Here is a 26,821-nt window from a genome sequence, read left to right on the forward strand (position 1 = left end):
GAAGACTTGCAAGCAGGCAAAAAAACATGCAGCTCCTTGTCTTTTTTTCGAAGGAAGTCTTCAATTTTGAGGGAAAGCTGGAGCATTGCATAAGCTAAAAAATCTGCTACCTTTGGCAAATCCGTGAACGCAGTAGCTAGCATGAAAATACAATTTATTATTGACATTAATGATCTTGAATTCTTGTATCCTTCTCACAAAGCAGCAAAGCCGAAAAGGATGTCATTATTCATGTTTTTGTATATGGAAATAAATTAACATTTGAGAATGAATGGCATCTGAAATGAAACCTGTCACTCATGTATTGCATTTTATGCTATAAAAGTCCCTCGCCGGCCCATTTTGATTAAAGATATTGCATAGAAATATTGTGTTGGAGTCAAACGGGCTGAGAAAGCTGGTACTTGTAAATTAGTGAAAAGGCAAGCTCAGAGAGCATTAGAGGGAACAAGGGAGAAGTTAGAGTGGTTGTTTGGACGCGTTGGTTTGAAGTGAAGAGTCTGCACTTGGGTGGACTGTCTTCATGTGACACACACACACACACACACACACACACACACATGCACCCAACCCCACACAAAACCTCCCCCCTCACTCCTCCAATGGCCCTGTCGGTGTGCCAGGGCGGGTGATTACCGACGCTCTCCCCCAATTATGGGCTGATTATTCCGCCGCGCTCTAATTGACTGGGGAGATATGCAAATGGCTGTCATTTGGGATGATAAAGGATGCGGGTGCTGAATGCCCCCTGCATTATTTAGCCTCGGCTGTACGCAGCGTGAAGGATGTGGCGTGCGCTTTAATTGCTGAGGAGAGAGAGGTTAAGCTGAACGAGCAGTTGAATTAGAAATGAGGAATTTGGGCCCTTTATTTATTACTTTATTTTGCCCCTCTCTTGCCGTCTCTCCCTCCCTCACACACACACACACACACACACACACACACACACACACACACACACACACACACACACACACACACACACACTCTATGTCATTTGTTGTTTTTCAGCTCTCTCTTGGGTGAGAGGAGAGGTGAGGAGGGGGTGGGTGGATGGCAGGATGTCATGCTGGAATGCCATAAATAAAAACATTAGCGGAACCAATACGTGCAGAACAAATACACTGAGTGTGTGTGTGTGTGTGTTGGCGTGATTAGTCGGCATGTGCATTAAAAGCTAAGGTGTCAAGAACCTTTGTTTCCTAATGAACGTTGGAAAGTTTCAACAGCTCAGACAATAAATGGACTCACCCTTTTCACTCTATTTCGAGAAATGTGCCAACTTAGGTAAAAGCTCATTTAAATAGACCCTTCTAGCCAAGATAACAAACTTATGAGTGGAATTTATGGGCAGGTGGTTTGGGGCGTCTTTGACTTCACACTTCAGTGTTCAAAAAGGAGTCAATCTCCATGTTTATATAGCCACTTAAAAGATGATGCTGGTTGTTCAAATCACTTAACTGCCATTATTGTTGCAGGAAATTGTGAGGGGTGGGGTGGGGGGCATAAAGTAAATAGGGCCCATTGGCTAAGCACTTCTAGCTGCCACATGCTTGGCATATTATCGGGGGAATCGTAGTGAAACTGAACACTAATCCTTCTGGTTTGGAGACAAGCAGTGCCAGATCCGGAGCGTCTTTAACAGCTTAGGGGTAATAAGGCCTCAAATGTCCCTTTCAACGTGGTCCTCCCCATATCTGCACATTACGGGAGGCTTAAGAACCGGGGCAGTTATCGCTCAGGGTGCCTCTTACAACAAGCTATAATTACTAATGCAACGATATTGGCATTATCACCAGATTTAGTGAATCCATCGGAATCGTGAGTCAGGTGTCCACATAAATGTTTGACCCTTCCGCCCGACTCCCGGACCTCTCACAGGTTCTTTTCAGGTTGCTGCTTAGCAGCCCGTGAAGAGCTTTCTTTTTTCTTTTTTTTGAGACGCAGTGGTATTAACAAGAGATTGTGTTGACTTTGTGTAATGTGCAAAAGCAGAATTGAAAAGAAAAGCACATTTGGTTTTCAGTGCTGCTGTTGCTTCCCTTTGTACAACGTTAAAGGGAACAGTTGGTTCTTAGAGAGCTTTTATTCCAAAGCGCTAAAACAAAGTGGCTGTTTTTAACAGTGTTGTCTTCCAAATAGCACAGACTTTCTCATCACAAACTCTTGTCCATCCAAACCAGTACACTGTTATGTGGTGTTACTTCCTATTGACAACCCCTAACCCCAACATGTGGTTTTATTTCTGTATGCATTATAAACAGTATTTTTCAGAATCAGGCTTGAAAAAAAGAGAGTGGGCTGCATGCAACAATGCCTCTTTCCTCCACATTTTTTGCCTTTGTATGTATTTGGAGGACATGTCATACAGTACAACCTAGTTTCTTTTAGTCATACTGAATTCATAGGGTGCTTCTAGTTTCTGCAATGTGGAGCTAGAATGGCAGCAGGATTTTAGTCATTATTCAGGTTTACACTCTGACCGGCTCTTATTGCAGGGTTATCCAAAGTAGTTATCCAAAGTAGTCTCTCTTGTGTTGTGTTTCTCAGTGATCTACTCAATCTTCTAGACTTAAATGAATAACAGTTGGAAACTTTAGGCACTTGAGACCAAAACATTCATCCTTGAAACTCACTGTACACTGCAAAGGGTCATGGGTTGGCGCTCTAACATACTTGATAGCCTGTTGGGTGCTTGGGATTTTGGCAAGCCTGAAGCATGCCAAATACCTCTTAGTTTGCAAAGAGTACTCCTGCTTGTATCTGCCTTGTTCCTCCTCGCTTCTAAGACCCTCCGGAGATGCCAGAGTCTCTGTCGAGCAAACACACACTCCATCAACATGCATTTTCACATGAAACTGACACTAAATTAAAAATAGTAAAACAGTTGTATGAAGAACTGCACTGGGTGTGAGAAGACACATTTTGATCAACATGTTATTGTATGAATATTCACCATTACAATCAGTTCTTATCATCATCACAGAATCGTTCCAGCCCTGGTCGACATTCTAACTGATTGACGTCAAAGAAGGAAATTATGATGAGGGCGTCATGTGAAATCCTCCTCACAAAGTCTCTGCTCCTTCTCATTTCTCCTCCTTTTTCTGTGCTTGATAGCACTTAGTGAAGGGTATTACAGTTGGTGCCCTGCATGGGGCATTGCATTAAAACTCTCCTTAAAACACACAGAAAGACATTTTATTTGAGTCTGTAAGTCCATTTGGATTCATTTGGCATTTAATTTGGATTTTGTCTCAATTGACAGTTTGTGGTAGAATTTAGAGGAAAATATCTTTGTGTAATAGCATTTCCTCTTAGTCTCCAGCGCTCCATAAAGATTGAAAGTACAGCGGCCAGAGCCCATAAATGAGTGCAGCGCTGCCATGAGAAGACCAGTCCCTCAGGCCTACAAACGATAGCTATTGGAGTTAATTACAGTTTGCATCATTATATTTACCCAGAGAAGAGAAACAGAGAATAAAACTGTCCTCTGAGCTCACTGAGGTGTTATTTCTGTAAATAATGTGTACACCATTAAAAGAAGTGGAGTTCAGCCTTAGCTGTGTGCAACATCATCATGGATTTTCCCCTTGAACAGTTGAAACACGGCTCCTTCATCTAAACATGTAGACATGCAGATTTTTTCATGAATATACGCTAATTTCTTATCAAGAATTTTGTGTCTCCTAAAAAAAAAAGTTTTGAACACTCAAATCAATCAGCTGTTAGAAGATACATTAACTATACAGTTCTTGTCATAAATAGTACCTATATGTTTTGTAATCTTTCAAAACATATGGTAGAAAGTGCTTTACACAACAATCAATGCAAAAAAGGAAAGAAACTAAGCATGATAACAGTAATGCACACACACACACACTATATATACAGTATATAAGATACAGCAATTTAAGACTTTTTTTTAATTAACAAATTAATACAATAAGACTATATAAAAAAAACAAGTAGTGGTTCGTTTAAAAATCTCATTTCTAAAATGTGCAAAACATTAAAGTGCAATGATTCTAAGGAGACTGAAATAAAAAGCGGTATTTCCAACTTCAGATGTAACTAATGAAACGCAAGGTCAAATCTGGTTAACAGAATGATTCTGTTACATCTATGTATTGAGGCAAGTCTGAAAGGTAACATGGCAATCACATTGCAACCTAAAGCAATTAAAACCAAAACAGGTGTTATTTATAACACCCAAAGAGGTCTGCTGGCTTGACACCTAAATCAAGAACTGCACAGTCCCCGAGGTTCAAGCAGGCCCTGCTTCACAAAACCACTGGGGTCCAGCAGGAATATGTGGCGTTAGAAGTCCATTGCTCAAGTCCTTAGAAATAAGGAGCTAGAGTTTGAATTAAATCCTAAATTCTCTGATGCCATTAAAGTATAATGAGAACCGTGGACTTTGGACCAACTGTAAGCAGGAACAAAGTGTGTTGAATTGTCTTAAGTATGAAGAAACTCCTGCTGCTTGAGAACTGCAACAATAAAGCATATTTTTCCTCTGGTGAAAATATCTGGACTGAATAACTAACTTGGTTAACGTCTAGGTTTTTGGATTTTAGTTCAGTTCCAGTTTTAAGACATGAGATTGAAAAAAAACGGCATCTATTATTTTTACAACCCTATCCAGTATAGAATCCTGCTCTTACGGCACAAAAAAAGTGGCATCTAAACAAAACAATAAAATGTTATCCATAAGCAGAACAAGTCCCCATTAACACAGTTGACAACTTGTAAAAGGGACACAGTTTAGAATATTTTTAAATGTCATTTTGAAACTGTGAAGATTCAGTCCATCTTTATTATATTGGAGGGCAACAGAAATTACAAATATAGAAGCTTTGAGTCTCTATGGCCAAAACTATCTCGAGATTTTAGGTGGAATTGCTTTTTTGTTAACATTTTATGTCAGTAATAGGATACAGTACACCACACTTTTGGTGGTCCAAGACCAAAAAAGTTACATTTCTAGATGGATTAGATATTTTGAATGATGTTAAAGAACACAAGTTTTGATTGTTTGCAGCTTTAAGGGAGGTTGTTTTATAGTGCAACCCCTCACAGTTCTCAGTTGCTGTATTTGCGTTTGTGTTTCAGGCTCTTTTTAGCTGGCTAACCATCTGGTGCAGAGCCCTCAGCCATGCTATGCCTCTGACTGGGGCAGTCAGAGAGAGACAGAAAATAGGCACTTGACGTGCGAGAGAGAGAGTGTATGAAAAAAGAGAAAGGGAATGGGAGAAAGACAGGAGTAACAAGTTTCTCCTTCTGCTTTCTCTTCCTGTAGCCCATAGGAAGCTGCAGTCTTTGGCTCCTCCCTGTCTAGACAGAGAACCACTTCTCCACTCACAATCTCTCACACACACACTCTCAGTGCCTTCTACCATAGCAACTTTGATTAATTCCCAGTGTGTGGTGAGAGAAGACAACATCAGCACCATGGTCAGGGGAAAAGACCCACATTCTGCTAGATTTGACAGCTCCCTGCTTCACACTGATGCCTCGTACCCTGCCGGGATATGTGTGTATGTGTGTCGGTCAGTAGTATGAGTGAAGGGGGGAGGCATCATCTGTCCCCTTGGCTGCATCAGTGCTCAAGCATGTCTTGCTGTGACAGCACAGCAGCCTGTGTTACTGTCACACACACACACAGAAGAGCACTAAACGAGGGTGCAGGCCGGCGCCAACACCAGCGAGGTGAAGGGTCACGAGCAACTGCCTCTCCAATGTTGTGTAAAATGTGTAGACGGCCCATTATCTGTGTATACGTGACTGTGTGTGTGGGGGTGTGTGTGTGTCTTGTGTTGGGTGGGGGGCATCTCAAAGTAACTGGTTATTATCACCTCAATATTTTTCTTATTATGACAATTACATGCTCCAGGAGCGAATTAAGTGATACAGGACGCCGAGCGGGAGTGGTTGACAGCTATTTGGAGACTCAATGCACAGAGCAATTTGCAGCCCCGAGCCAAACAAATTGGATTTGGGCCACTTTGGATGAGGGCACCAGATTGTTGGGCGTTTGGATCCTGAGATCTGCGTGCCTGCCTCGCTGGTTTGCTGGCTTTGATTCTTCACACGTGACTATATATCAGGCAGTAACCCATGCACAATGGTTTGTGGCCACTGACAGGTATTAATTGGAATAGAAGAAGAATAACATATCGTGCTGTAATCTTTGTGGAGTATTTACAACTGACAGCCTGTGGCATTAAGCTTTCCCACCTTTCCATGTTAAGAAGCACTGCTACTTTTTTTGGTCTTGGAGTACACAGTTGTGCTCAAGTGTGTGTATAATCCAAATGAGCCTAACCGCCTCTAAACAAATTACTGATACACATTTTCCCACCCCTAAACTGCCACTGGAAAAGCTGGCAACAGTACCCAATTAGGTGAAATGCAATTATTCCCATCCATTCACACAATTAGCCTGTAGGTTAACAACCTAGCTGTACATCCGACTAGCTCCCAGTGTTTTGGAAAAGCCAAAACTGACTCATGGTAACCCTTCCATGTCAAATAGCATGCTCCCAAGGCAGCCGGTCTGTCGAAAAATAACATTCAGCCCTATTGGTGGAAGCAGCGCATGACATCACTCAGCTCAGAGCACTGGGTGACATGATTGGCTGAGACAGGGAGTGGTACCATGGGTGAGGAAGACAACGAGAAACAGAGAGAGGAAAAAAAGTGCTCCATGTGCTTAGTGGAGCGAAGGTAGATAATGCCAGGCGACAGACTGGCAGGCTAGCAGAGCGGGTGGGCACTCACAGCAGCATGATGGAAAACAAAAGCTTTATGTGTCACAGCCGAGATCACATTAACCAAAACAAGCAAGCATGGACAGACTGCCACACTGCCTTGGTTGTCTGTTCCACCAGCTAAGCCAGGCACGACGGATGGAAAGAGATAGGAGACGCCTGTCTCCCTTTTTATGTGATATTGGATTATGCTTGTGTGATGGGGAAAGTGTTTGCTCTGACATAGAAGTAACACTATGTCAGAGCTGTCAGAGTTTTGGCCAATATTTGCTCAAGTAATGCTTGTATGTTTAGATTGAATCCTTCAGATGAGATTTTTCATTTTATTCAAATCTCCAGTCCACTGAGGCATAAAAAAATAATATTATTCATGTGGGTTAGAGCCACTTCAAAGTATATTGAGTAACATAGTGCCTCAGTATTTCAGCGCCATTGCAAACATGTTATAACAAATGTGCAGCAAGGACTCTTTACATAGAGAGCGGGGCTCAATTCCAATTTTTACCTCATGGTAAAATCTGTGTGACACAGACAGACAAATATCTTTGGTGACAGTGATGGTTGCTCCGGGCTCAGGTGGGAAAGAATTGGAGAGTCAACAGGCCTGTTATAGCAGGCAGGATCAGCTGGCAAACACCCGTAACTCTTCCCTTTCTTCCCCAAGCGGTCACCAACCAGAAAACTGGGGTCACTTACAGGTGACTTCCCTCCAAAATCAAGTACAGCTGAGGCTCAGCCAGTGTTCTGTGAATGTGTGATTTGTGGTTGGTGGTTGGTGGGCAGCCATCGCATTTAATCTCATCACTTCACATCTGGTTTACTCTTTGCCTCCATCACTGCTGTCTTACTTTCTCCCGTGCCCCACACTTTTATGCAGTCAGTAGTCTGTCAGCAATATTATTGGGAATTCCCTGGAATCATTTTAGAAAGGAGAGTACCTACTAAGTGCGCATACACATAAACACACATTCCTCTGTTCACCACAGGGAATGGAAATTGTAATATGAACTCACCCTTGGTCTGAATAAAAGCCTATTACAATTCATTTTTACCTCAGCAGCCTGTGTAGTGGTTTCTTCTGTGGGATGTTTGTGCTCTACAAGCACATTAACCACTGTCACTCAGACTAAAGAGGTCAAAGATACGTCAACTTTTATTTCTACCTTCATCATTTTTTTTTGTCTTTTACAGTAGTATTTGCAATGCTCCTGCTTCATGATAACATAATGTACACTGGGAGAATTATGTGCTCACTTGAGCTTAAATAAAAATTTGCCACCTGCTGCACGTCAGCTCTCATCAAACGCTTGGATGAGTTTCAAAAATACTCACTCTGAGTCTTCTGTTCCAGGATCTGTCTGGCTCTATTGATGACCTCCCCACTGGGACAGAGGCTGGTCTTGGCTCCGCCGTTGGCGCTGGCGGATCGTCCAGCAGCAATAGTAGCAGCCAAGGGGAGCAGGGAGGCACGAGTAACCAGGGACAGTCCCCCTTTTCCCCTCACACCTCCCCTCACCTCCCCAGCCAAAGAAGCGGACCCTCTCCCTCCCCTGTGGGCTCCCCTGCAGGCTCCACTCAGTCCCAGCAGTCCAGATCAGGCTCAGGACCCATCTCTCCTGCCAGCGGACCTTCTGCCAACACCACTGCGCCAGGTAGGGTTGCCATTAGAGCCTCTGAAATATGTCTGCACATGCATCTTGTTAATCTGATTTCACCATGATAAAGACGTGCAACTTAGAGCATGATAATTGTATTGGCTTAATCACTAACAAACAAAACTATCACTGACAAGATGTGCCAAGATGTGAAACACTATGCTACATTTTACATCTCCTGCTACCATGTTGGATTCCCTGAGAATTATTTAAAACTGACTGACAGCTGTCATGCAAACTTAGAAAGTAGAACAATCAACCAACAAGATGCTTCTGGAAAGCTAATTTGAAACGTACCCCCAGTCTGTGAAGTCATGTAAGATGTATTGGCTTTGACAACTGATGGAAATACCTGCTGTGATATCATTGACTGGGCTGTGGCCAGTTTTTTCCTCCAGAAGTTAGCCGTAATGCTATTTTGATCAACAGGGAACTGGCTTTTGTTCTTGTTCACGCACCAGTTCTATTTGGGAACCTTAGAAAAACAACTTTGTTCCAAACTCCAGTCAGATGGGTGTAGTCACGCCCTCTCCCGCTTGCATTGTTGTCATGATGCCCCATTAGATCCAACAAGGAACCAATACTTGTGTTCTGACCCAACAACAACTTTTTTTCTTATCAGGAACCAACTTTTTCTCTAGATTTTTTGCGGTTTAAAACTTACACTTGGAGTATCTTTCTGCCAGTACCATCAGTGCTCTTGTTGCCTCCGAAAGCCTATCACAGTTATCACACCCACATTTCTATTTGACCTTTACATTCATGTCTATGTTTTCATTTGTTTTTAAATATGTGCATTTAAAGAGGTTTTTAAAAAGGTCATGTAGAAATCTGACCTCACTGTAGACGATCATTAGATACACATTCCCACAAATAAAAACATAACAAGCTTTAAATGTAGTGTGTTTGGCTTTGCAGGAGAGGCTTGTGTAAACAAAGATTTTATCTTTATCAGTGTCTTAATTTAATTGCAAGCAACGCTGTTACATTAGCAGTCCAGATCTTTAAAGGTAACATCTTTGATGCCAGACACTAAAGATCAGTAGGATAAAAGTTCACATTAAGGCAATTTCTTTTTTTTTGCATTGCAAATTTCTGTTTAGATATGCAAATTTGCTATAAGGTCAAAAATGTCCACATATGCATGCATTTCCCGAACAGAAATCTGAATACTGGATAAAGCCATGTTCAAGGTTCTCCTATATTGTTGTATTATCTTAACAGAGGGACTCTGGATGTCTCTATTTATCTCTTGACAAATTAGAAAATACCGCCAACAGCCAGAAAAACATACATTTTTGCTATGTTTTTTAGATGAAATGTTTTACAAATCAGGTTGTGAATGAGATATGAACAAATCTTTGTAAAAGCCTTAAGAATATACAGTAGATTTATAAAACTGGAATGACAGCGATGCTGCAATGTTGAAAAAAAATCAACTTTTAGTGAATTTAGGAGGGATGCTGAGCCACACACAGACAGAATTGTATTGTAAAATAAACTCATCAAATGTGCATTTTTCACATTCTTTTTTTCAATTATCTGAAAGAAGACGTGTCAAGGAAGCAAAATAACTCAAAATCTCAAACTTTACCAGTTCATGAAAAACAGTATTTTTGCCTGCTGGATCAAACCTTAGCCCCTTTCACACTGCCGAATAACCCGCGTTTAATCCGTGAATTTAGCGTGTCCGCTGTTGCGTTCACACTGCCGACCCGGGCTGCCGCGTCAACTCGACTCGCCTTTCGACCCGCGTCGGACCCTAGTCTTTTTGCCGAGCCGAGTTTGGTGTGAACGCAATCGACGCGGGTCAGACGTGGGCGTGGCGTGACGTGAGGAGTTTAAAAGACAGAATGGACAGCTGATTCAGAACAACAGCGACAGGTGAGGACAAGTTTCACTCTGTTTTAGCCTACATCAAGTTCGAGACATTTTTTAATATGGCCAACTGGGGAGACAAGGAGGTCCGCGAGCTCCTCAGCCTCCGAGCAGAGGACGTTATTTACCGCCACATTTCGGGGGGCAATAGTGCTCTTGTATTCTCCGCATATGTTCTTCGGCGGCATCCCACGTTGTAACCATCCACACCCCGTAAAATAACATCTCCATGAACTGCATATGCAAAAACGAGTCCTCAAGGTGTATTTAACCCTACCTCTGACGCATGGCTTGTGCCTACGTCATTGTACTGCCACTAGGCAACGCCCCCTGAACTCGGCTTCAGCCGACACGGGTCACCCTGACACGCCAAGCGTTCACATTGCTCGACGCGGGTCGAAGGTGCAATTTGGACCCGCTAAGGTAGCGGGTCGCAGTGTGAAAGGGGCTCTTGATAGCATCCCTTTTTCCTCATCTTCCACTCCAACTCGGTGTATAATCCATCCAGATTCATTTCCATTTTGACAGTTTGCACAGAGGATTAGGATGAGAAGACCGAATGATATCCGTCCTTCATGTCTAAACTTTGATATCTCTGGCCCATTAGAAATCATCATTCAGACAGCTGGAGAACATAACAGCAAAAGCCAGAGCACTTTATGGTACATGTCTCATTCATTTTCTTTGGCTGCGTTGTAAAGATTTTTTAAGTCTTTGATCACAGCAATGTGAAGACGTCCGCCTACATTGAAGTAGAGTCTTGTCTTCCAACTACCTGTGGATTGCACTGACGTTAAAGTCCATTTCCTCTTTGGTATGAGTGTTAATGGATTGAGACTGACTGATAATGGAGGAACTCTGGTCAGATTTGTAGCCCTGTCTAAGATACGGAAGGCCAAACAAGATACCAACAGGAATATTAGACAACTCACAATATGTTTGTATGTCTCTTGAGGCCACAGCAGAGCACATAACCGTTTAGGTAAACACTGGGCATCATAAACTAATGAGGATTTGATTTACCTGAGACACTTTTGTGCGTGTGTATGTGTGTGGCCTCCATGTCATCTTGCCACCTCTCTTCATGAGTGAGTGGCTGACCGACCCATCAGCACGTCTCAGGCCTGCCAGTCACTCTGACGAGGCGGGGCAAAGTGTCTCTTGTGAGATCCCAATTTCAGCTCCTCCTCCTCGCCCTCTTTTCCTCTCAGCCGCTTACCGGAGTGATTGACGCTAATGAAAAACTGGGACAGGGGTTTTTCAGGCGCTCGTGCCAAGATTCATGACGAGAATCTGGAATGAGGTGGCAAAGATGGGAGGCGAAACCGATCGCTGGGACGTGATTAATAAGAAAATATTTAAAAATATTCACCATGCCAAATAAATGGTGATAAAGCATGGAGCAGTGAGTAACATCTGGCATGTTTTAGAGACTGTACTACAATCAGTTTGAATTAGATCAAGGAGCAGCCAGCTTTACAGAGACACAGGAGAACTAATGTGGTTAGCATACATCTGATTACTAACGCTCCACTGTGTAACACTTCATCACAAGTTAGGACACTTTGGTTAATGTTGTCGCTTTACTTCAGTACCAGTCATTGAGGAGTGAAAAGAGTTTGTAAGCTGTATTGTGTTTTCTCCTGCTACTGTTGCCTCTGCAGTCATAAAAAAAAAACTGTTCTTATTATTTTAATAAGTTGTGTACAGTGAACAAAACCAGACAAACATTGATAACCTATTTAATTAGTGTGAGGAACTCATCTGCAGTTATTTGAGTTCCAGTCAAGCAACAGTCAAAACACAACATTTCTCCACTGCATTCTGCTCCATTAAGGCTGCTGTCAGTGGTGAAATTGGATTTGCAGGCTTTTCAGAAATGGATTCTGCTCTTCAGCCGCTGTCAAAATGTGTTGTTTGCATTGACATTTTAGGTAGTTTTTTTTTTTTTTTTTTTTTACCCTATTTGACTAAAATATACAATAAATGGGCCTGCAAAAATACACCACATGTTCTGTGGATAGTTTGGGCAACCATTGCCAGAAACACAAATAAAGTTCAACAACATTTTTACCGGGTATGGCATTACATTAATGTATTTTAAGTCTATGCATGAGTATATGTGTATATAAGTTTTTGCACAAAAGCCTTCAAGTTGAATTATGCAAATAGGCAAAGTTACATTACAGTGCAAAGGTCTTAATTTCTTTATATTTAACCTCTAAGGAGTCAGAATTTCTCATTCTTGATCAACACTTGTTTAGAATTTCTGAAGGTCTGTTTAAAATTGTTGCTTTTTCACATATTTCACTTATTTTCAGTCCAGTCCTTGTACCATTTTCAGAGGTATGTGTTTATTTGTTAAGCCACTAAACACTGACCGATTTAACATTATGGTATAAAAAAGGCACCTAACTGAAGGGATGAACCAGTGTCAAAACATAAAAGACAACTTCGACAGAACTAAGCTTTAACTGTATCTCCAGACACTGTCACTAGATGTCTGTCACAAAGACACATAATTTGTTCCATTTTCTTTAATTGTATCTTTGAAAAAAACTTAAGATTACAAAGTTTGACAGACATAATATAGTATTTTTACACCAACATGGTGATTCTCATAGAGCTATTAGCTGGAAACTTGGCATATCTCAGCATGGTGTGCACTTTGTCCTTAAAGCTTTTGAGGAAAGTCAACACGTGGAGGACAAAAGAAAATGCATCAGGCCTAAAATACTAACTACAGCAGATGAATAGTTTCTGAAAGTGATGTCCTTGAGAAATAGAAAATAACTCAACCAAGCCCGAACAACGGACCTGAGAGATGCATCTGGACCTTCAGTTGATCTGCCTACTGTTGGCCCAAGCCTCATCAGAAATGGTCTCAATGGAAGGGTGGCTGTCAAGAAGGCATTCTTAAGGAAGGGAAACAGGGAGAAAAAGGCTGAGCTGTGCCAAAGGACACAAGAAGTGGACTGAAAATCAGTGGAGGGATGAATCCTCCCCAGAGCCCAGACCTCAACATTATTGAAGCAGTGTGGGATCATCTTGACAGAGAACGGAACAAAAGGCAGCCGACATCCAAAGAAGAGCTTTGGGATGTCCTTCAAGAATCCTGGAGAACTATTCCTGAGGACTACTTAAAGAAATGACAGGGAATCTTGAATAGGAGGCTTCAGGCTGTGTAGAGGAATAAAGGTGGGAAAAAACCTAATATTGAATTTCATGCTCGTTGGAATTGTACTTTTTTTTCCCCATATACACTCTATTTCCATTTATATTGTCACATTTTCAATAAATCTCTGCACCTATTTCCTGCTTTCCTGGCAACCAATCACTGAAGGTTTAGATGTAAGGGAAGGGAATGTCATCCCAAGCTTTCTGTATGTGTGTGCTCACATGCATATGTATATGTTTGTGTGTTAGTCTGCCACCAGTCAGGCTCACGCAGTGGAGTGATGCGACATGTCACATGGATGAGCACACACGTTCCCCTTGACAGCGGTCAGAGGAGAGCAATTTCATTATGTCATCTTTTCACCTGGCTGTCAAACAAATGTGCGGGCACACACATTCACAAAGATACACACACCAGAAAATAACACAGAAGGCGGGGAAGCACACAGAGCAGCGAGAAAGAACACATATACCTATAAAAATTTTATTTCACGGTTTGACACTTCACATATATTTTGTCTCTATAAACTAACGCTTTATGTATGGTCACATGGATGAGTGACAGTGTTGTCAATGTGCGTGTGACAGAGAGAGTGTAAGAAAGAGTCAGACAGTGAGAGTGTTAAAGAGGGATGTCCTGACAGATTGCCAGCCTATCATACACCCATACACTTGCACAAATCTATCTTGTCGGAGCGCCACAGCAAGCCTGTGGTTCCCTCGTCTCCTCCGTGCTCCTCCTCATCCTCCTCTCTCACTCTCTCCCTCCCTCTTTCGGTCTCTCCATGAAGCAAATCCAATACACTGTAACATTATCCGGGCCTCGCCTTGCTATTTGGATTCTCTCCCGGAGCCAAAAAGGCACACACAGGGCCAAATTGATTTTCCTGTTGTGCTAGATTTGTGACAGTTGAGCAGAAATCACATTGCTCAACCGCCAGCGCCCCTCCATCCTCCACCTTGTATGTGTGCACACACACACACACACAAAGATCCGCGAACCTCCTTCCTCCCAGTGTCTCCAAAGCAATTCAGAGCATCCTCAGAATATTTTCCTCCTTCCATGAGACATGAGGGCCAACGCAAGGAGACATTTCTCTCTCATTCAGATGGATGGTGTCCTGGAGTGGTGTGAAAGCTTCCATCAGTGGCTGTGAGCTTTGGGAGAGAGGAGAGGTCATTTAGTGAAAGTGCAGAAAAAAAGGATCCCTGGAAAAGTTCACAAAACAGTCCTTAAGTTGACACCAGCAATCTCGATGAATATTCAAATACATGTGTATCTTTCAAGTTCTAAAACTTTGTGTTTCCTGGATGTTTCTGGTCTGAGATTACAGTGTTTATTGTTTGGTTTGAGTGTGTACATGTGCTGGTTTGACAAGTTGTCTCCAGGTACAGCCTGTCAGGGTGCCGTCACTTTCTGTCAGCCTTAGCAGGACTGTCACTTCCCCCAAAAATGAGTGGAAGACATATCCATTACCAGGCTGAACCTGATACATATTACATCAAACTTCACGCAAACACAGCACAGAAACGCGGCTGTCATCAGCTTGGAGCACTGTTTCTGATAGCAGGGAGATGATAAGACTGTGCAGGGGAAAATCCCTCAGCAAATTTCAGCACTCACTAAATTTGCTGCAAGAAATTGCTTTCCTTCACATCCACAGCTCTGAGCTATTCCTTTTTCAGCAGAAATCTTTCTTCCCCACCCACACAGCCCAAAGTCCAGCCCAGATACCTAAACTCACTTCATTCTTTTCAGTTTGTCTTCTGATGTGGTAGACATTAAAGCATGATTTGGACATAAATGGGACAACATTTTTCAGTTTAAACATGTACTGACATATTCATAAACATCCATGAACTCTCCATATTAACTGGCTTCAGCAGCTAGGCTGCATAAATTGCCACTTCTTGCAATGCTGAAAATCTAACTGTTGTTTACTTTGTACAAGGTCCAGGCACTCATTTCTCAGTACCCACTCACTCTAACGTTGTTCAGTTCACTGAAAACATGAAAGTTTTCCGGCACACTGCTGGATCTAAAGTTAGTGGCAGTTCTCTGGGATGCACAATCACCTGAAGATGTTAAAGGTGGGCTTAGTCATAGTCTTAGTCACTCATTGAGGCTCTGTAACATTCTGCTCTGAGAATTTATGGCAAATGTGGCCAAAATCAACAAGGGAATATTACAAGTATGTAATTGAATCAAATCATTCTCCAATGAAGCTCCATTTTGTCAAAACAGCAGACAATTTTAACCACTCAGGAAACAGATAGTAACTTTCTGCCCCTAATCATGTTGTTTGTTTTAGACTCATATTCTAAGTGACACAAAGTCCACCCAACAGACACTTTACTGAAACTAAATTTCAGATCTATGTTATTGGGTATATTTCCACCTCTCTGTGTTGACACATTTGTGCCTGTGTGTCTACCTGCATTTGAAGGCCAAACTGCAGTACTTTTCCTTGTGTAGCTCCTAATTGACACAGAGCACATCCTCACTCCACCACAGCCCAGCTTGCTCCCTCTACTGCTGCAGATCACAAATATTTCCTCCTCTATCTGTTTTTCCTCACTCTTTTTCTTTTTCTCAACCAAAGTCCTTGGAGGTCCAGTTAAGAGCGCCTGCCTGCCTGCCTGCCTGCTCCTCCCTCCTCCTCTATCGTCTTCTCCATCTTCCGTTTATCACCGCCGCTCCAAGTTTTTTACTTTCTTCTCAGAAGGTGATTGGAGCTCGCAGGCGAGTGCTCGGGAGAGTTTAAGCTGTTTGTCTGCAGTTCGCTTCAAGAGCTTCCGGGGCCTGGAAAAGGACAGAGAGGTCAGGGCGAGTGGAAGAGAGAGAAGGTCGCCCAGTGTGGTAGCTACAGGGTCCTTAAAAGAATCTCCATCAAACACGTTTATGTTTACTCTCCTTTGCAACATCATCCAACTTAACATGTGGATTGTACTCAGTTTTTATATTAAAAATCGATTTCTGTTATGGTAATGAGACCCACAAACAAAAAAACACAAGTGCAATGGTGCTACTCCTCTTCAACTCTGAGGCCAAAGTTCAAGCGTAGATGCCCAGAAGGAACAGAAAAGGACTTTCTTAAAGGAGGCCATTTTGAAAACAATGTCGGTAAATGACTTCCTCGATAACAGAGAAAACACATTTTTATCTGCAAAAGAAAACGCCACAGGGAAGTTCAACTAAAACTCGAATTTTTCCTCTGCTTCTGGTGAAAGTTAGTAGAAGAAAGCAGCAGCAGAGAGTGGGGGTAATGTTTGGTTGGGTGTGTGGAACTGGGCGAGTTCCTTGTCACACCACTCCCTAAGAGGCTGCTTGGTGGGAACACTGCCTCTGGCTGTCCCCGTCTCCTTCTCTTTCTCTCATTATTTTTATCATGCTCGCTTTCTCTAATGTTTCCTCTTGTGTCTCACGTTCCCTCGTCCCCACCCTCTCCTTCCCATCTCTGTTTGTCTCTGCTTTCTTTGCTCAGAGCGTTGCTGCGGTACAGGCCTCCCACCGAGGAACAAGGCTGAATTTTCCATCCACATCTCTGCCTCTGTGCCTCCCTCTCATTTCCCCACATCTCTCCTCCAGCTCTTTTTCTCTACTTGTGTCCTCCTTTTTGTGTTCTCCCTCCCAAGCACACATCATCACCCACACCACCATCCACCCAACTCTATTTCCCCTTTTCCCACTTTCTTCGAACTTGCCTCCTCTTGATGGCTGCTCGTGTTTGAAGTGAAACAGCAAAATGCCCTCCCCGCAGGCATTATATTCACAAAGCACACCGCCAACCAAAATAGGGGGGGGGGACAAGGCACCTGCTTGCTGCGTTAGCCATTTAGAGAAATCCCATTCCAACTCTGTCCAACTGGAAAACCCTAACCGGAGCACAGCGTGCAATTATTTTCCCTCCCCAACACCTATTTACTTGCTTTCTCTTGCTCCATCACTCCCTCTCTTTCTGTTTTAGCTTAAGCTGCAGTTTTGCTTTACTTACAGTTGCTACTCAGCGTTGGAAGTAATGAGGATCTTGGGAGAGCGCTTGCTTTGCGAGCCACTGCAGGCCTGTGTTCGTCCCCCACAGGGAGAGTTAACTGGCATTAGCCCCCAGCTTGGAGAGGCATTGACTTGTACCCATTGAGATCTAAACCACCGTTATTGTAGCCTGCTGTTTATCTGCCTCTTCCCCCTAAAGACATGGCAAATAGGGGGTATTACCTTGGCGTGTGTTTGTTGGGTGGTGCAGGTGTGAGCGCATTTATAGCCTAAGGGTTGTACTAGGAGATGGTGCTGAAGCAGCCCTTTCTCTGCCATCTATGCCAGTTTATTAGTGCTCACCGTACTCACCTCAATTTATCCAAAATGGCCCTCACTGCTCCAGGGGGTCTGTTTTCGCGAGAAATGCTTGGAAAGTTTGTGTAAGTGTGAGTGCGTGCGTGTGTGTGTGTGTGTTCATGCAGGCAAGCAAAGACATTACTCTGTCTTTATGTAAACATATATCTGCATACTTTTGCTAGCGTGTACACACACGTCAGCTAGCTCACTCCTGCACCATTTCTCATAGGCCATTAATAAGTCTTTTTTCACTGAATATCCTTTTCTCCATCAACATCACTCGCACAGACACGCACACACACACTAGCTCCCGAGCTCCATATTTCTGGGGCCCTGAAACAAAATAGAAATATGGCCACAAGTGTTCTCCCTCGGCTTTGAACTTAACCAGCATTTGCGTTTGAAACCGTGATGAAAAAAAATCTTCAAAGACCACACTCCCTCTCTTCAAAGGAGACTCTGGGTTACCTCAACAGTCCTCGTGGAAGGGAAATTTAAAGTGTGTTTTGAGTTTTTAGTTATCTCCAAAAAACGCAATGAACTTTCATTACTTTCAGCCCTGCCGCCTTTTGTCGTAGGGAAAGAGTCAAAATTGGAGGTGTTTGCTAAATGGCTTTTTACAAAGAGGAAATTACAGTTATTTGAATCTTCAGCTGCATTCTGCAACGCGTCAACCTTGACAATGCCCTCATAGTTTTCATCCAGCATGTCTTTACTCAACCTCCATTAACTGGACAAAACCCACAGGTCAGTGTTAAGGACAAACTTTTCAACCATTGTGTTCAGACCTCTTAGAGATCAAAACATCTAATAATGAAACACTATTTAACTGTGATGAATAATAAAGAAATGCACTTTGCATCATTGATCTCCAATGTCTTAAATTGAAGTAATGTAAATGCATATATTTTTATAAACACGAGTAACAGGGCTTGTTTGTAATCAGACTCGTTTTTTCACTTTTGAGTTGTTGATGTGCGTGTGCGGAGCTGGCTTTTCATAAAGGTGTAAATTGCTGTCAGGAAATAAAGAGGCAGGGTCTTGGAAGAGAGCAGGATGGCAATATATATATATACCACTGATTGTTACTGGTGCTAATTGTCGTAAAACCCCCGTGGAAACACCAGTATTATCAGCAAAACACACAAAAAGAGGAACAGTGAAATAAAAAAAACACATTCAAGCACACACACATTTATTGGAAAGTTATCTAAAACAATACAGAATGTGGAAATAAATGTATATGTTTGGATTTAAGAGCACTTAAATGCTTGTTAAAAAAAAAACATTTAACTCTAAAAAGAAAGATGGACGAAGAAAGAAACATGCTCAAAAATAGCAATGGGAGCTGAAAGTTTGATGCAAAATGCCAGAAAATACCTCGTGCAGACAACATATTATGTGTATTCTAAAAGCAACTCATGCCTGATTCTGTGAAGTGGCATTTACAATAAAGAGAAGGTACAGTTTATCTAAAACATCACAGCCAGTACCAAAAGTTTACTGCAATCATGCAATGTGCTGGGGAAAAAAAGGAACTTCACCCAAGGATTTGACAACTTGTAGAACCACTTTTAGCAGCAATAACTTGCAGTAATAGTTTTCTGTATAACGTTATCTGTCTCCCACATCCTTGTGGAGGACTTTCAGTCCACTCTTCTTTATAGCTTTCTGCATTGAGGTTTGCAGCCGTTTGCTCTCTTAAGTTCTCACCACAAAATGAGAGCAAAACCTAGACGGGGGCCACTACAACATCTTGTTTCTTTTCTTTCTTAGACATTCTGTTGTAGATTTGCTGGAGTGTTTGGGATCATTGTCCTGTTGCACGACCCAGTTTCAGCCAAGCTTTAGCTGTCAGAAAGATGGCCTCACATTTGACTCTAGAATACTTTGGTATATACAGAGGTGTTCGTGGTTGATTCAATAATGGGTCCTGCGGCTGCAAAACAAGCCCAAATTATCAGCTTCCGCCACCTTGGGGTGAATTTGCTTGGATATCCACTCCTGGAAAGATAGACAACAATCTTGAACATTTTCCACTTGTGAATCATCTTTCTTTCTGCAGAATGATGGACTCCTATAACCTTTGAGCCTTCTCAAATTGAAGGCTAGCAGCAGTTGCTACTCTAAGATCATTCCTGATATCTTTCCCTCTTTTTTTCCTGTATCCTGTTACATTAAACTTTTGAATTGAAGAGTGTAACAGAGAGCACCAAAATGTATTTCCTTTTCTCCACTTCTCCTGTTAGTGGTGAATAACGTGTGGTACAGATAGCCTTTGTTGCTAAATGTTGTTAACACGGTAACAGTTTTTGAAGTTGGAGAGTAATACTAAGATAACCGTGTATAAACACGACTTTTTTTAAGTGTGTGCACATTTCTGCTTCACATTTTTAGCCGTGGATCTGCACAGTTTTATGCATCCGCCCCTGCATGGTGGAACCATTTCCATACCATTTATTTGTTTTACATATTTATTCATGGCTAGTAAAGACAATCTTTCTGCGGGCAAGAGAGGTATACAGTCAGTTCCTGCTGACATTTAGCTCTCCCTTCTCTCCTCTCTCTCAGCAGCACATGAAGAAGAAATGCACGTCAGAGATCCTGCCTATGAATTATTAATGGTGTGGATTAAAAGTGCCAGGACTCACTGTGGAGCTTGTTTGTTTTATTTGGACGTAATTATTTAATGGCACCTTGTTAAAAATTATAGAGAGGAGACAAGAGCATTGAGGCAAGGGAGGAGGGGAAGATATGAAAATGCAAGAAGAGGCTTTGTTTGACAGTAATTGGCGGTGCAATAATTTCAAAGTGTGCAAAGTTTCCTTATGTATTGGAGAAAAAGAAGGGAGAAGGAATGAGGCCCAACTACACAAATACATCTGCTTTTTAGATTCTCTTTTCAGATTGGTCCTCAGATAAGGTTTTTTTCAGTCCTTTCTTTTCTTTCTTGGTGCTTTCTTTCCTTTCTCCCAGCCTTTTTTGTCCCTCACACACATCTTTGCTGTAATTTCATCACTGGTGACAGTTTACATGTGAGAGCATAGAGTGCACTGTTCTTTATTCCTGCCTCCACACTGGAAACACCCACACACACACGGCACAAACTACTGCCACTACCATCGAAGCAAATAGAGTCTGACAGCAGAGCGGGTGCCAAGCATATATCCCTGAACACACACACTTACACACACACACACACACACACAGGGGCTAGCCTTTAACGTAGGGTCGATTTCCATAGTTTAAGGGTTCAGCAAACTGCTGCTGGCATCCTTTATCCTCTCTACTTCCCCATCTGAACCTGTGCTGCAGCTAATTCTGTCCCCGTGGCAACAAGTGGCCTTGACCCCATACAACAAGCTTAAGGCTTCTTCAGTCAAACACGCAAACACATGCTACTTTAACACGGCAACAGAGCCCAGATACACTCACCAGAGCAGAACACATGAGGAAACACACATATATGGAGTGTATAGCCATCACACATAACCTATTTTACTTTCGGCTTACAGATACTTTTAGTTTTGAATACAGAGCTATGACTTGTAATGGAGTATTACATTTGCTTATTTGATGAGTATTTCTTCCACTGCTGGTAGAGGCGCACATAAAAAACCCATAGCCAGTGTTTCTTGTGTTATCTCAGAGTTGCTTCAGCGTTTGCATACTAATGTTTCTCACTCCCTCCCGCAACACAGTGACAGACTAACTAATCGAATATTCTCTCTTTGAAGCAGCGCCGCTGGATCTATTCAAGTGTGAGGCGGGGGGTCTGTGTGTGTGTGAGTGTGTGTGTGTGTGTGCGTGTGTGTGTGTGTGTGTGTGTGTGTGTGTGTGGAGGTTTCAGTACATATCGTATGTGCCTCTGTGCTCTAATGTGTGCATCCTTGTGTGCTTTGGTGTGTTTATTTACACTTGTTTGTGCAATTACTTTTACGTCTGTGTATGCTACGTATTGCGTGCTGGAGTGTGAGGAGGCGGTGGGTGGATGGAAATGTTGTTTATGCATTTTTATGCAAAGCAATTATGTTGACTTAATTGGGTTTGTTTATGTGGAGAGTGTGTCACCTCCAGTCATGTATTACTGCTGGCGTGGACACATAACACACACACACACACACAATGCACTTCTCAAAATAGCACGTATTCTACTGAGTAATTGAATAATGTGAATTGTTTCCTCTATAGTAACAGGCTTTGTATTTGTCAAGTTTTAAGATCACTGTGGCAACAGAATGGTGTTATTATTATTGTACTATAACTGTACTTCATAAAAATAACTTTGGTCACATATTCCTCTTTTTTATCAAGGCAAGTCCAACTTTATACCGTATTTATTGAACATTTATATTTCCCTCATGTCTGGGCTTGCTGCTTTTCATTTAAGTTTTAATCTCATTATATTGAACAGTGAAATGTCCACCTCACCAATGAGCATGCACAAGCAGATCAGTCTGAAATCCTCACGTCCTTTCCTCTCCTCGTTGCCTCCTGTCTGAATCCAAAGATAAAAGGTTAATTTGCCATCTCTCTCCTTCCTCCAGGCCAAATCAATCCACCATAGTCTGCGTCTGCCATTGTCCTAATCAGACCCTCAACTCACTATTGGATTTCAATGGAACAGGCACAGCCCAAAGACCCGCTCAGCCACCTAATCAATTATCCTGAAATGGCTCGGGCTCTCTCTCGGGGGTCACTCTGGTTTTAATGCTTACACAAGGAAGTGGCATCAGGTCCGATGACTTGATATGTCGTCTGGAAGTGCATTTGTCGTTTAGCTAATTTGTAATCACAAACAAGTTTACATTATGTTTGTCTGTTAAGGCTGAATTTGGCATCAAACCCTCCAAGCAAAGCCTTTGTGTCTGTTGTCAGTGAAATGACAGGAAACTTGCTGAACCAAGCTACTTTTGTGCCACTGACAGAAATGCAGAGAGGAAAAACAAAAGTGGTTGTTTGCATCAGTTTGTGTTGTTTTTCAAAGCAGATTCAATGCAAATATAAATCTATTTTCAGGTGACCTCACTTTCAAAACAAATGATTTAATGTGACAGCTTTACTTTCAGGGATTGGATCATATCCACAGAGTTTATGTCACATGAATCTGAATCTTCAAGCACCCTATTCATGTTGCTCTGCAGGTTCAACCCCACAGAGCTCTGGAACTGGACCAGATGGAGCCCACCCACCGATCACACGCTCGCCAATGGCTCAGGAGAGAGGTGAGTCTATGTATATGTGAGTGATGACCAAAGGCAAGCTTTTTTTTTTCTTGGCAGGGACTAGGGAAGGTGGAACATTCACAAGGAAAGGTCCATGTGTGTGTTCATGAGAAGCTATTTTTTTTGGTTAAAACTTACTTGCACACCATGTCCTCACAGGACCCAGCTCGTACACGACAGTCTTTGCACTGCACAATATTTAGTTTTTTCCCAAAAATCCACACTGTTCATTTTCGACACAAAACAAGACTCAAATGGAAAAAGTTTGTTTCTTTGCATAAAACACCACTGAAGATTACAGAGCATAGCAAAGATAAAACAGAAATTGCATGTTGGCAAAGTTCAGAGGATAGCAGTGGCTGTCATGGAATTTCCTTTCAGTCAAATTTAGGTCTTTCAGTGCAAGACTTTAGATATACTGATGTAGACAAATTATTTGGCTTTACTGACTCAATAAAACCAGTTCCCCAAGAACCGCACTGGTTTACAATGGTACGCCAGTAAACTTTCCCCTTTGAAATCAGCTCGATCATTTGATCGTTGCACTTTAGTGGGGTACAAACAAAAACTGACAAAAGGGCTGAGCATTATGTTTCATCCTTTATCATTTTTTAACATTTCTATTTCTTTATTATTCAGCATCTAAAATATTACATTTTCCTCTATTTGCAAGATGAGAAGTATATATTTTTTGTTTGGGGAATGATTTTAACGTGATTACAGATAGTATAGTAAGGGAAATGAATAATAAAAGGGGATTTAATGATATCAAATCATTTTCAAATTGGAATAAGACTAAATATATGATTTTTGGTAAAAACTATGACTCATTTACAATAGTTATAGATGGCATATTAGTTGAAAAATGTTTTGAAGTAGCATATTAAAGTGTTACGTCTAGACCATAATCTCACATGGTAACCTTGCATAGAATATATAAAGCAAAAATTTAGTAAAAGTGTTGCAGTATTGAATAAAACTAAGAATGTCTTTCAGCACCTGGTATTCCATATTTCCTTTGCATAGAGGTGAGAGCCAACACACATACAACAAATACTAAACCTTTGTTTTTCTTACAAAAGAAAGTGGTACGACTTTTGGACAAAGTGTATGAACAGCAGCATATTTTATAAGTCGCTATAAAGTTTTTGTATGGTAAGAATGTGACACGTTCATTCAACTTCTCCAAGACATTGTTCAGATTATGTTTGGCCACAACTTGTTGCCTAAAGCTTGTTGCATGAATGCTATCCCACAAGCCAAAGACGCTGGCCAAACTGGCAGTTTTATCCACCAATTAGGACTTCTTCTCGAATGTTACAAAAAAAATTTAAAAAAATAAAAAATCTGCATTCATACAACACTGCAAAAAGCCTAAAAGATTGTAAAGTAACCTCAGTGGAATGGCTGTGATTGTCCCTCTCTGTCACTCAGCAAAGAGCAGCTATCATCACACTGAGACAGAGGGGCAGAGGGAGGCACAGTAAAAGGTTATTTCCCAACACGATGAAATCAAGTAGGAGATTTAATGCTGCTCTCTAATGCTTGTAAACCTCAAGCTGCCCCCAACCCTATACAGGAAAGCACAGGATGGTTAACAGGGTTGGCTGTTGTTTTCTGCTGGGTTTTTTTTGGGTTGTTTTGGCAAGGATTACCCCCCCCCCCCCCCCTCTCTCTACTCTACACATACGCCCCACTTTGCTCAAGTGCTGGCCTCCCTAAGAGCCTCTCTCCACTCTTCATTTCCATAAATCCACTGAATGCCACCCACCCCCCCAACCTCCCACCCCCACCACCACCAGTACTTTCTCTGCTTTGCTGTCTGCCTGTTGTTGTCCGGCTGAGAGCTTCATTCGCTTTGCCAGAAAGAGAGAAAGGTTTATGTTTGTGTGTGTGTGCGTGTGGAGGGAATGAAGCTGAGAGAGAAAAAAAATCCTTGAATGTGTTATTTGCTTTTAGCACTGTCTGCACAATGTTCCTCTCCCCATCCATTTTCCAGGCAATTTAAAGTGCGGTATTACACACTGTATTTTTTTCTCCTCCTATCCCAGAATCCCCTTACCCTAATGGAAGCAAAACATTACAATAATGTCCTCGCTCCTTAAACCCAGCACTCGCAGCCTAAGCACTTTCAGGCCCCAATCGCTCTTTCCCTCCCACACTCACTGCCTTGCTTTCTGTCTTGGCCTTCATCTCTTTGCCATGGATGCAAACACACACGTGCAGCGCTTTTATTACTCCCTTTCTTTACTCCCCCCCACCACACACACACACACGCACACACTCAGAAACACAAATATGTACAAGCGTGAATGTGTACACATCCATATTGCAAAGAGCATTATAAAACTTGTGCCTCCCTCCCCTTTCCTCACAGTTTCTCCGACTCTCTTAGCAGAAACAAGGAATTACACACAGAATTACAGTGTCAGCTTGCACTTTCCATCGTTATCCTAAACCCCAAACTCACTAAAGAGTTGGCCTGAGCGTGCTCATTCAACAAAGCGGATGGCTATCAAAGTTTACAGCCGAGCAGACCCAATCCATTTACACCTAATCTGCAACAGTGAACTCTCACACACACACTTTTCCACAGCCTCTCTTTTCCCTCAATGGCTGTCCAGCGACCTTTCCCCATTTGTGGTGGATTGGGAGACCTTTCTGTGGGTTTTAAGAACGAGCGGCGCAGCTTGAAAGAGCGAAGCCCAGGCGAGGATCGCTCCAAATGTCAATTTGAATGGTTCAGGCAAGTTTGGACCTGAGAGGCTTTGACACGTCTATTGATAGAGTGGTTTAGAATAACACAGTCGCCATGGTCAAATTACTGGCTTTTCTGTGGATAGCAGAGCACATGTCTTAACTCAAGCGTTCCCACTCTTTAATACCCACACTCAGCTTTCGCAGCTATGTACATATTAGAGGCCATGTGTGTACTTGACCTGTTGTTTTGTCAGTGATAACATTCACTGACTGTTCTTTGTGTGTTTTTATTTGGGCTGAGGGTTCCTTTTACATGTCCTCTTGTATGCTTCAGCTAATACCCATTCAATGCTATATTACTCACCAAAGTGTATCCATGAGTAATAGGAGCTCATGCTGAGGCAAAAGATCGGGGCTGAAGGGTTTTCCTACATGAAGAAGTTAGATGAATACACCTGTTTGTTGCTTCAACAACAACTGGCCTTGCGTAGTCCCGCAGTCAGCATCTGATTCCACTGAGTAGCTACAGTCACCACTGGAGCTCTCTGAGTTTAAGGAAATAGAAAGTTAACATTGTCTTTTATGTCTGTTTGTGTGTTTTAGGTTTCATGTCCAACGTGCAGAGGAACCAGTCTGGTTCCCAGTTTGTCTCTCCACAGTCCGGGACTCCCATGTCCCCTCACCCATCCCCTGGGGGGCCATTGTATCCTGGTATGGGTCCTTACTCCCAGAGTGGCCCCACAGGTCCTTATGGACCTCAAGGACCCCAGTATGGACATCAAGGTTAGAGCCTGTTTTCCCAGATGTACACTATGGTGTAAATCAATGCTGACGATAGTACAATTACACTTAAAGGGAGAGAAAATTCTGAAAAGCGCTGATTTGGAGTGTTTCATATTAGAGGAGCAACAGAAATATTTGCAAAATAATGTGAGTTGTGTTGTCAGTGAAGATATAAGCCAGTGTAGCTGACAACCTGAACGCTAACATGGAATATAGCTCCGTTACAATAGTTTTCCAACCTTCTTTATATTTTCTGTTTCTATTTAACATACAGCATTTCTAAATGTTGTTGTGATC

At 42.2% G+C, this 26,821-nt stretch overlaps 1 protein-coding gene across 6 annotated transcripts in view; it reads left to right on the top strand.

Annotated features, from left to right (window-relative positions):
* LOC142366574 (AT-rich interactive domain-containing protein 1B-like) overlaps nt 1-26,821 on the top strand; it is a 171,635-nt gene that overhangs the window by 110,236 nt on the left and 34,578 nt on the right. For all 6 annotated transcript variants that reach the window (XM_075448511.1, XM_075448510.1, XM_075448508.1 and 3 more), the window contains 3 exons: nt 8,125-8,425; nt 22,961-23,041; nt 26,345-26,524. In XM_075448511.1, coding sequence (XP_075304626.1) covers nt 8,125-8,425; nt 22,961-23,041; nt 26,345-26,524 — 562 coding nt within the window. The remainder of the gene's footprint in view (nt 1-8,124; nt 8,426-22,960; nt 23,042-26,344; nt 26,525-26,821) is intronic.

The sequence above is a fragment of the Odontesthes bonariensis genome, chromosome 17, assembly GCF_027942865.1.
Source record: "Odontesthes bonariensis isolate fOdoBon6 chromosome 17, fOdoBon6.hap1, whole genome shotgun sequence".
In the NCBI taxonomy this organism is placed as follows: Eukaryota; Metazoa; Chordata; class Actinopteri; order Atheriniformes; family Atherinopsidae; genus Odontesthes; species Odontesthes bonariensis.